This window comes from Aphelocoma coerulescens, chromosome 30 (genome assembly GCF_041296385.1).
Source record: "Aphelocoma coerulescens isolate FSJ_1873_10779 chromosome 30, UR_Acoe_1.0, whole genome shotgun sequence".
Classification (NCBI taxonomy): domain Eukaryota; kingdom Metazoa; phylum Chordata; class Aves; order Passeriformes; family Corvidae; genus Aphelocoma; species Aphelocoma coerulescens.
In genome coordinates, this window is record NC_091043.1 from 1,863,814 (window position 1) to 1,875,156 (window position 11,343).

The following is an 11,343-nucleotide window of genomic DNA, read 5'->3' on the forward strand; positions in this document are numbered from 1 at the left end:
CTGCCACTGGCCAGCTCCAGGAAGAGGTTGTCATCCTTGAGCTCGTCCTTGGTGGCTCCAGCAGCAGCAGCCCCACCTGGTACAGCTTCTCCAGGGGCTCCTTCTCCTTCCCTGGGGCCACACCAGGCTCTCAGGGTTCTGCCCAGGGCCCCAGCCATCAATGAACCAGACAAACAAAACCAGGGGGGATGGTGGCCACCAGTGCTTGCCAGAGCAGGCCTCCAGCTCAGCTGCAGCCCAAGAGCTGCGTGTTCCCTTCTGATGCTCCCTGCTCAGAGCTACAGACAGGACAAAATAGTCTGCTTTGCTTTGCCACTGATTGCCAAGAGCTGTGTGGGGCTGTTACCTGCCAGGCCCCTGGATCACACTGTGCCCGTGGGTCCCTGCCATCCTCTAGGGCACATGAACACCCTGCAGCCAAGGGGCACTGAAGAGCTCTTCCAAGGACGGCCTGTCCAAGGGCTGCATGGACAAGCACCTCTTAAGAACGTCCTGGCACTCTGGGCACAGAAACCAGAAACCACCAGGCAGCTGCAGAAGGATCCCGCCCGCTTTGGCCCCCGTTCCCGTGCCCAGGCCATGCTGGCTGTGCCCAGAGCTGGGCCTAAACTTGCCCATGGATTCTGTGCTTTGGAGGGCAGCAGGAGAGCAGGACATGTGCCACCTGCTCAGAGCTGCCAGAGCGGGATGCTCCTGAGCCCGCTGCTGGCTCCCAGCACTGCTATTCCCCCCGTGCCACAGAGATGAGGGATCCACACAAAAGGAACCAGACCAGGAGCCGACACTTTCATTGCCTGCCAGAAATGGGTCTCATTTTGCTCTGCATTCCTTTCCTAGCAGGTCTTATCTATTAAAAACAAGAGAAAAAAGAAAAGAACCAGAAAAAGTATGAGAGATAAAAACAAAACCCAAATGTGGAGTGAAAAGTCTTCTGCAACTTTGGATTCAGAGGGAATTGATATTTTTTAAAAGAGAACTCAGTTATTTATCTTTTTATTATTTTGTTTCATTCAGAACTTACACTGGTTTCACTCCCTTCCTTCCTTCCTTGTCTCACAAGCTGCTTCTCACCCCATTGAAGGGGTGCAAAGCAGCAGGATCCCCTCCCAACTGGGCTCCCCTCACCCTCCCAAAATGTGGGGACTTAGCCTCAGTCCCACAAATTCCAGGGGATTTACGGCACCTTCCCCAAATTCACTGCAACCTCCCAGAAGCCACTTAGAGGCCCCAGAATTGTCAAAAAGCAGCAGGAGCCTCCCCAGAAGCAGATCCTGGTTTTCTTCCCTGGATTGCACCACTCCAAGTGCCCAAACCACCCCATCCCATCCCATCCCACCCCATCCCACCCTCCTGGACACCAATTCCCCTTCTGTACTTCCTGACTCCCCACAGCCAGGCCTTGGGGCTGACGGATCGAGCCATTTGGGACTGCCATCGACACATTGGGGCTGGGATTGAGTTTATTGGAGGCACCCGCTCAATCCCTCCATCCCAAATGGGAGCTTGGAACCTCTCCTCAGCCCTTGCTGTGCCCATGGGCTCACCTCAAGTCCCAAAATGAGAGCCAGGGCCCCACAGCCCATTCAGAACCTCTCAACATTGCCAGAAACAGCAGCATCCTTCCCAAAACGGGCTCCCCGGCTCCCTGACAATAGGTCCCCCTTCCAAGTACCAGAGCCCCCCTCTCAGAACCCCTCCCGAAGCATTGGGGGGATCCCAAAACTGCCTCAGGAATGGGACATACCCTAAAATCCCTTCAGGAATGTGGGATACCCCAGAACCCACTCAGCAACGGGGTCCCCCCGGCCTCATCATTCGCAGCCTTCAGCTGGCTCAGCCAGAGCCCATCCCGCCCTCAGCAGCCCCAGCCCAGCCCAGCCCAGCCCTCCTGGGCAGGAAGCCCCAATGGCCGAGCCGGCCTGGGACACTTGCAGGGATGCGGGGGCAGCCGCAGCTTCTCGGGCCAGCCTGTGCCAGGCCCTGAGCGCCCTGCCAGGGAACCATTGCTGCCCCACATCCCATCTCAGCCTGCCCTCGGGCAGCGGGAAGCCGTTCCCTGGGGCCCGGCCCCGCAGGCCCTTGGCAAGAGTCTCTGTCCCCCAGCAATTGCTGCTCCTCCCTGCTGCGGGGCCCGAGCTGCAAGTTGATTTTCTGCCGCTGGCCCCGGCCCAGCCCCGAGCCAGGGCCAGCACCTTGCCCTGGAGCTCTGCGGGCGCTGCGTTTGTGCGGCCGCAGCGCAGCGGCCGCAGCTCGGAGCTGCCCTTTGTGTCCCCGCCGGCAGCTGGCAGAACTGGCGGGGCCGGGCCAGGGCCGGGCCAGCCCCGGCCTTCCCGGCTCTGCGACACAGCGGCGGCAGCCCCAGCCTTCCAGCCCTGCACACGCTCCCACACAAGCGTCCAGAGCCGCGGCCACCCAACGCAACTGACCGGCCGCTGACCCCCCAGCCTGGCCTGATGGCCATTCCTCTGCCCACACCTCGGCCAAGCTCCCCTTGGCCACCTCCTGAGCCACAGTGCCACAGACAAGTGGCACATACAGCTACAGAGCTCTGCAGGGAAGAGCTGGCAGGGAACGTTCATTCAACAGAAAAACCACCAAGAAAAAGAGAACTCCCCCCAGCAGAGCTGTTCCCTCCTGCAGTAGTTACACCTGCACACGCACAGCACCTGAGACTGCAAGCAATGAGCATTCCCTGGGCACATGTGCAGCCCAAGCAGCTCGAGGACAGCCTTGCAGCAGGACTGCTCTCAGCTGAGCCAAAAAGGCCCCTCTGGCAGCTGCAGGGCCATTGCAAAGGGCAAGGGCCAGAGCCTCGGCCCACGGGGGAGGAAAGGGCTCTGAATTCCCCTGCCCTGGCACAGAAACCCTGTTCCCAGGCTGCTTCCCACACAGGATTCCTCTGCAGGACTGCGGAAAGCTGAGAGGCAGCTCTGGCTTCTCCACTTTCCATGTCCTAGAGCTGCCTGGCAGAAGAAATGGAGGGACAGCTCTGGTGGCACAATCCCTCCCGGCCCAGGGCACAGCGCTGGGAAGGTCTTTCCATGCTGAGGCTTTGCTGCGGCCAAGGAAAGCTCCTGGCTCAGGGTCACCTTTCCTGCGGGGCCAGACCCCCCGAGTGGCCCAGCAGCAGCAGAGAATTCCAGCACAGCCCCGGCACGGGCAGGGCGGCCCTGGGCGGGCTGCGGGAGCTGGCAGCGCCTGAGCTCAGAGCAGCTGAGCCCGGGGGCTCTTGGCCAAGGCTGAGGCCCAGCGAGCATTTCTCAGGTCACAGGGCGGCCTGGAAAGGTGCTGGGGGGGATCATTCACCCCCCAGTGCGGTCCCAGTGGCTCCCAGTATTTCCATGTCCCTGGTCCCAGTGCTGCTCCCAGCCCTGATCCGTGGGGATGGGAATGTCCCGCTCCCTTCCCGGGGCAGGCTCACACCTGAGCCAGGTGTGCAGGGCAGGACCTCGCCCTGAGCCCAAGCCCTGTCTCCCCTGCAGGATCTGCTTCCCATCGGCCTCTTCCTCCTGCGGCCCCACGCCCAGCTCGGTGCTGAACGAAGGGCGCTGGGCCAGGGTCATCCCCCGGCAGGGGCTGCGCACCCCCTCTGCCCCCTCCCCAAATTCCCTCCCGGGGCAGCAGGGGCTGGCTCAGGAGCCCTGTGGGCAGGGAAAAGGGGGTGACACCAGGATGAGGGGGTCACACACGCTCTGGAGGGGACACACACAGCCCCTGGGGACCCCCCTCACCTTTTCCTGCAGTGCCAGGAGGATGAACCCCAACATGGAGCCCCCGACCCCTGGCAGCAACTTGGGGGTGGGGTCTGGTGGCAGCTTTGGTGATCTGGGGGAGAGGTCACAACTGCACTAAAAGCCCCTCCCAGCCCCACAGCCACTCCCAGACCCCTCAAACCACCCCACAGCTCCCAGCCAGGACTCCCCCAACCACTCCCTGCAATAGCAATGTCCCCAAAAGCCACAAAATCCCCTTTCCAGCTCCCCCAACACCCACCCAAATTCTCTCCAAGCCACAGAGCCCTGCCAACACCCAAAAACTCCCTCACAGACTGCCCCAAAAGCCCCCCAAACCCCATCCCAGCACCATAAGTGGCTCCAAAGGCCACAAAAGCCCGCCCCAGTCTCCCAAGGAGCCCCCACACCCCCTCCCACCCCCCATGGCACCGACCAGGACAGGTTGGGGGACAGGAACATCCACAGCCAGGAGCAGCTCCGGCACTTCAGCAGTGATTTGGGCACTTTGGAGGTCACACCCCAGATGGGCAGACCCAGGGCAGGGACTGGGACAGACAACCGGAATTGCTGGAGAACAGATGGGCTCAGGTGGACACGTTCTGCCAGCACAACTGTGAGATTGTGGCCCCAATCTGCCTGGCTTTGTGGCCCCACAACACTCAGATCCTCCCAAATATTCCCCTGAATGGCAAATTCACCCCCAAAATTCCAGTAAAATGGTGCTGCTTTAGATCTCTTTAATTTCTTTATTTGTACTACAATTTTGATTGTTTCAGTGGGATTAACACAGAAATTACTTAGGCTGCAGAAGACCTCAAAGATCATCCAGCGTTGCTTGATGCCACCAGAAGAAACAACTGGACAGAACAGATGAAAATTTTAGGGTGTAAAGGTGAAAAAATCAGCTCTTCCCAATGAATTTCCAATGTTGATCTGAGCCCCGATGGATGTTCCTGCCCCTGCATTCACCCAGGTGCCTACGGGGATCCAGGAGAACGTGGAGAGCACCAGCCACGGGTCTTCCCAACACAGATCACAAGGAATGTGGGTATCCAGGGCTCTTCCCAATGTGGGTCCTCTGATGGGGGATGCAGTTGGAGCAGAGGACAAAGCTCTTGCCACAGTCGGAGCACTCGCAGGGCTTCCCTTACTGGTGCCTCTGTTGATGTCTGGTCAAGTGAGAGCTCTGTGAGAAGCTCTTCCCACACTCGGGACACTCGTAGGGCCTCTCCCCGGTGTGGATGCGCCGGTGCCTGACGAGGTGGGAGTTTTGCTTGAATCCCTTCCTGCATTCAGGGCAGCGGAAGGGCCTCTCCTCCGTGTGAATCCTCTGGTGCCGGAGGAGATGGGAGCTGGTGTGAAACCTCTTCCCACACTCGGAACACTCGTAGGGCCTCTCCCCGGTGTGGATGCGCTGGTGGACGATCAAGGTGGAGCTCTGTGAGAAGCTCTTCCCACACTGGGGACACTCATACGGCCTCTCCCCAGTGTGGATGTGCCAGTGCCTGATGAGGTGAGAGTTTTGCTTGAAGCCCTTCCTGCAGTCGGGGCAGCGGAAGGGCCTCTCCTCTGTGTGAATCCTCTGGTGCCGGAGGAGATGGGAGCTGGTGTGGAATCTCTTCCCACACTCGGAACACTTGTAGGGCCTCTCCCCGGTGTGGATGCGCTGGTGGATGACAAGGGTGGAGTTTTGCTTGAAGCCCTTCCTGCAGTCGGGGCAGCGGAAGGGCCTCCCCACCGTGTGAATCCACTGGTGCTTGTGGAAATTTGAGCTGCTCTGAAACCTCTTCCCACACTCAGGACACTCGTAGGGCCTCTCCCCAGCGTGGATCAGCTGGTGCCGGATCAGGTGGGAGCTCCAGCTGAAGCTCTTCCCACATTCCCCACACTTGTGGGGCTTCTCCCCATTGTGAAGCCGCTCATGGACCACCAGCTCTGACCTCTGGCTGGATCTCCGGCCGCCTTCCCAGCACAGGGTGGGTCTTCCCTCCTCAGAGCACCCTGGGCTGGCTTTGGAGTCCCTCCTCCTGTGGGATCTCCGGGGCTTTTCCTCCCCATTGGATTCCTGTGCCATGGAGCTGCTCAAAACGGCCTCTTCCACCAGGTTCTGCCGCGGGGATTTATCCTCCCTGGGCTGCGTGCTCAGCTCCTCGTCTGGGGGAGGAAGAACAAGGAGAGGATGAGATTTGCCTCCGTGCCACAGGGAAGGGCAAGGAGATCCCCGCAGTCCATCCCAGCAGGGCTGTCCTGCAGCCGGGGGTGATGCTGGGCTGGGAGATGGAGCAGGAGAGAGGGGGAAAGGGGCAGTGACTTCCTCCTCACCTGCCTGGGGATCCCAGGGCATCTTCCTCTTCCTCGCAGCTTCCTCCTCCATCTGGCCAAGGGTTGGGAATGGGAAATCCTGGTCTGGGGAGAAACAAGGGATGAGCACATTGAGTTTACATGTTCCTCTGCCAAGTCCTTGTTAAGAAGTCACTGGTCACTGTGTGTAAATAAAAATCTGCTCTGAAAAAGCCTCTCAGGAGTCCCCCCTCTCTGGTCTCTCCATTTTGGGGTTTGGGGGTTCCCCCCTGTCCTGGCTGCTGGGGGTCCCTCTTTTATTGGGAGTCCTCCTCTCTACTTGGTCCCCGCTCTCCCCAGGCTGCTGGAAGTCCCAGGAATCCAAAAGCTCCCCCCTTTTGTCTCCCCACTTAGGGATGCTGGGGGTTATGGGGTCCCCAGGTCCCTTCTCCCCTTATTCTCTGCTTCAGGGTGCAGGGGGTCCAAGGAATCCCCCCTCCCCCTCTCCAGGCTCTTGAGGGTCCCGCGAATCACAGTGCTCCCCCCTCTCTGGACTCCCCACTTTGGGGTCCTGGGGGTCACAGGGGTTCGCTCCTCCAGACTGCCGGGGCTCCTCTGGTCCCGGTACTGCCCCTCTCTGCTCGTCCCACTCTGGGGGTCCTGAGGTTCCCCCCTCTGGCTTTCCCAGGGGGTCCTGCAGCCCCCTGGCTCCAGGCTGGAGGCGGCCCTGCCTGACCCACCAGCATGAGGAGGACCTCACATCCCACCACCCCCCACTGGAGCTCTGCCAGCAGCCACTACAGGGATCCCCCAAAAACACCTCCTGGGGACCCCCCAGTATCCCCCCAAGGGGCACCTATGGCTCAGCTTTGGACTCCTGCAAGATCCAAACATCCCCCCCAAAAACACTGGCCCAGGGACTCTCCAGGATATTTGGGCCAAGCTCCCCCTCCCCCATCACCTGTGGGATGGGGAGGTCGATGCTCCTTGGGGTGAGGGGCTTGCAAATTCTGGGACCGCTGGACCCACAAGCTTCTTCCTCTTCCTCCACCTTCTTCTCATCTTACTCCATCCATTCTCCTCCTTCTCCCTAATCCCACCTCCTGCTCCTCCTCTCTCCATCCTTTCTCCTGCTCCTTCTTCCCCCATTCTTCTCTTCCATCCTTCCTCCCCTGTTCCCCCAAACCCCTCGCACCCCACAGAAGGAATGAGAATGGAGCCATGACAGGTCAGGATGAGCAGTTCAGAGCTCTGGGCTGCTCTCACCCCCTGGGGGGAACCTGGCCAAGGGAAAAGATGCAAAATTGGTGGGTGGAGATAAAAACTTGGTGTTGTGGTTGGGTGGGGACTTTCACCCCTCTGGTCTCATGACAAGATGGAGAGGGGAGCAGGGAATGCAGAGACTGATGGGAGATCCCAAGGGATTTAGGGGCAGGATGAGGGCTGCTGTGAGCCCCTGGTTGGGGCGGGTCAGCCTGGAGACCCCAGAGTGTTCCCAGGGCCCCAGGATGGAGAGTTGTCACCACCTTCTGCTTCAGGTGGTGGTTCTGGGGGGACCTGGGCTCCTTGGGGCTCTTCCTGCAGCCAAGAACTTGTAGGGACCCTCCTCCAGGTGGCTCCTACACATGTTCCAGGGGCTTGGAGCTCACGGTGAAGCCCTTCCCAGAGTCTGGGCATCCACAAGGGCTCCCCAGTGTGGATCCCCTGGTGCCTGCTGAGGTTGGGGCTCCTACCAAAGCTTTTCCTGCCCTCCTGGCCCCTGTAGGGTCTCTCTCCTCTGAGATGGGACCTCTGGGCAAAGCTTGGGCAGACACAGGACTTCTCCCCCACTTGGATCCCGTGTTGGGAGATCAGCTCTGTGCTCGGCCAAAGCTCTTCCCACAGGAGATCAGTCCCCTGCCATGACAGCAACTCTGGGGTTCTCCAGAACCCCTCCCACTCATCTGGAGGTCCCACCCCCCTTCTTTCCCCTCCTCCACGCTTTTCCCATCATCCCCCAATCCTCGTCCACCAACCGACCCCACTAAGGGGAAGGATCCCACTCCCTCTTTCCTACCTCTCTCTGCCATCCCCCTCTCCTTTCTCATCTTCCCCCAAAGCGTCGGTGTCCCACGCGCTTGGTTTGGGGCTCTCAGTCCCCTCTCCCACTCCGTTTTGGGAGTCTGATCCCCTTTTCACTGCTCTCCCCCTCCTTCCAATGGGTCCCCCCTTTTTCCCCCCTCCCCTCACCCCAGAGCGCGCACCCAGGCCGGGGGGGCTCCCAGCACCACCAGTGCCACCAGTGCGGCCCCAGCTGCCCCCACACGCCCCATGCCCCAAAGCAGCCGCGCTGTGCCCTGGGGGGTCCCCAGAGCGGCCCCGCCCCGCACGGCACTGGGAGCACCAGTCCGGACCAGTGCGGAGCGCGGGCGGGCGGCATCAGCCGTGCCCGGGCAGGGCCGGGCCCCGCGGGGCTCCCGCCCGCACTCGGCCCCCGCCGGGACAGCGCGGGGGGGCCCGGCCTGGCCGCCCCCACCTCCCCCTCCCCAAATTCCGCTCCGGGGGGCGCTGGGGGCGGGGGGGCTCAGCTGGGGCCAGAGGTGCCGGAGCCACGTGTCCCCCGCCGCCAGCACCACCCCCTCAGGATTAGGGGTGCCCCAAAACTCCCTCGGAGCTGGCGGATACCCCGCAGGCCCCTAAGGAGTGGGGTTCCCCCGGCCTCGTCATCCCCATCCTTCGGCTGCCTCATCCCAGGCCCCATCCCGCCCATCCCCCTCCGCCACACTTCATCCCACACCCCAATCCACATCCCACCCGTCCCGGGCCCCATCCCACCCCATCCCATTTCTCCGGACAGCCGCCACCGCGACCCCCCAAAACCCCGCATGCCGGGGGCTCCCCAATATCCCCCAAGGGGCATTTGCGACTCACCCTGTAAGATCCAAACATCCGCCTCTCCCCCCCCCCCCCCCCCGCCCCACCAAACCCCCCTTCCCCAGGAACCAACAACGATATTTGGGGCTGGGTGCTGGAGTCCTCCAAGCTCCAAAAATCCCCTCTCCCAAAACAACCCCAGGCACCGCCCAAGATATTTGGGGCGAGCTGCCCCTCGCCGGTCACCTGCGGGATGGGGGGAGCGATGCTCCCAGCGCCGAGAGCTGCGGACACAGAGAGCGATAAATGCACGTGGAGGCTCCTCTTCCTGCCCCCTCTGTCCCGCCTCTTCCTCCCGCCCCTCCCCCTTTATCCCTCCTCTTCCTCCCGCTCCTGCTCCTCCATCCGTCCTCCGTCCAGCAGCTCCGCTGCCGCCCCCAAACCTCGGGCTGGAGCGTGGGGTCTGGGACACAGCCCCGTGCTGGGGGGCAGAGCCGCTGCTGGGGCCATCGCTGTGTCCGGGGCATCCTTTGTGCCCCTCGGGCAGCTCCAGGCTCCCGAGGGCTCCCCGAGGCTTTCTGTGGCTGTCCCTGCTCCCCAAATCTGTCGCGTTTAATGGCCAAGCGCGGCAGCCCCGTGCCCTGTGGCAGCAGCCGGTGCCGGGACACAGCCCCGGGAGCTGCGCTAATGCCCGGCCGTGCCCGGGAGAGACTGAGGGGAGGGGACTAAGGTTCCCCCCTCTGCGCCCCTGGCTGCGCACGGAAAGGTTCTTTAGTGCATGGGAGCGATTTTCCGGGATTTCTGGGCTCGGCGGGCCGAGGCGGCGGCAGCGGGAGCCGCGGGTCCCGGCCCGTGGGGGCGGCCGGGCTGGAAAAGTGCGCGGGGCCCCAGCGCGGTGCCCGAGGGCTGAGCGGAGCTGACGGGAACAAGCCCCGGAACCCCCCGGTGCCCGAGGGCTGAGCGGAGCTGACGGGAACAAGCCCCGGAACCCCCCGGTGCCCGAGGGCTGAGCGGAGCTGACGGGAACAAGCCCCGGAACCCCCCGGTGCCCGAGGGCTGAGCGGAGCTGACGGGAACACCCCGCTCGTCTCCGCCGCTCCAAGCCGCTTCCCCGGCTCCGGCTGCCGCCGCCGCCCGGCCCCGGCGCGGTCCCGCGGGGTCGCCGCTCTTGGCGCAGCTGGAGGGCTCGATCCGAGCCGCGCCCCGCCCGTCCCTCGCTGCGGCTCTGTCGGTGACACGGAGCGGCCGAGACCCCGCGCTGCTGCCCCGACGCTCCCTCGCTGCAGCTCTTTCAGTCGCTGCGCAGCCGCCACTCCCCGTGCAGTTCTTCTATGATTTATTATTCCATTCTCCTTATTTCATTCCATTCGCACCTCCCATCCCACGCCCTCCGCTGCGGCTCTTTCACCGCCGGGCTCCTCGCCGGTGTCTCGGTGCAGCTCCTTCAGTGCCACGGCCGGCGGAGACGCCCCTCGGTGCCGCTCTTGGATTGCATTTTCTTCTTTTCTCGGGGTTTTCTCTCGTTCCCAGCTCGCCCGTCCCGCCGAGCGGTTCCTTCAGGGGCCCGGGGCGGCACCGAGCCCTCGGGGCGGCTCCAAAGGGCCCCGCCCGCCGCCGCTGCCCGAGGCCTCCCCGCTGCTGCCGGGGATCGGACACCTCAGGCGGCCCCGGCCCCTTCCTCTTCTTCCTCCTCCTCCTGCCGGGATTCAGCCCCCGCCGCCGCCCGGCTCCTTCTGCCGCTCCTGCCCGGCACGAAGCGGCGCTGCCGCTGACGGGGCCGGAGCGCGGCTGCCCCGCGACTGCCCCGCGCCTCAGGGCCGGGCCGGGGAGTGACCGCATGGCTGGGGAGGGACCCCCCGCTGGCCAGGGCAGGGACTGACCCCATGGGAGGGACCCCCCGCTGGCCAGGGCAGGGACTGACCCCATGGGAGGGACCCCGCGCCGGAGCAGGGAAGGATTCCTGTCCCCGAGGGGGAAGCAGCGGCACGAACTGAGCGCGACTCCCATCCCTTCTCCCTGCCCCGCTGGGCACAGCAGGGAGGAGCCGGGGATAAAGTGAACTCCGGCAAGGACAAAGAGGTCGGGGGAAGGTTCTGTACCAGGGTTTATTTTCCTCCTCACTCTCCTGTTCGGATCCGCTCCGTCCCAAATCCAGTTCATTCCCCACGTCGGGGCTCTTGTGGCCGCGATGGCGATCCCTGAGTGACCTCTCCGTGCCCTTACCCCGAGCCACGAGGACTCGCATCTGTTCCAGTTCCGTGGAATTCACGGGCATTTGGGGCAGCTGGAGCGAAGCAGCTGGAAACCACAGCGGGCTCGAGAGGGACTCAAGCAGGGCAGGAGCCGGGGCTGCCCCGAGGGAGCTCTCCCGACACGAACCTTGCCGGGCTCTTCCTACGGGAATTGCGGGGAATGTTTCCGTTCATCGCTACAAAGCAGAGTCACAAGTGGAGCTGAGCTTTCAGCTTGAAATGAG

At 62.9% G+C, this 11,343-nt stretch overlaps 1 protein-coding gene across 1 annotated transcript; it reads right to left on the reverse strand.

Moving 5' to 3' along the window:
* Positions 1-4,710: 4,710 nt before the first annotated feature.
* Positions 4,711-9,199, reverse strand: LOC138100241 (zinc finger protein 3-like). Its single transcript, XM_068998020.1, has 3 exons — positions 9,114-9,199; positions 6,057-6,140; positions 4,711-5,888 (listed from the first exon to the last, which is right to left on the reverse strand). Exons 2-3 carry the CDS (start codon positions 6,106-6,108, stop codon positions 4,882-4,884), a joined length of 1,059 nt encoding a protein of 352 aa, XP_068854121.1. The 5' UTR covers positions 6,109-6,140; positions 9,114-9,199; the 3' UTR covers positions 4,711-4,881.
* Positions 9,200-11,343: the final 2,144 nt, after the last annotated feature.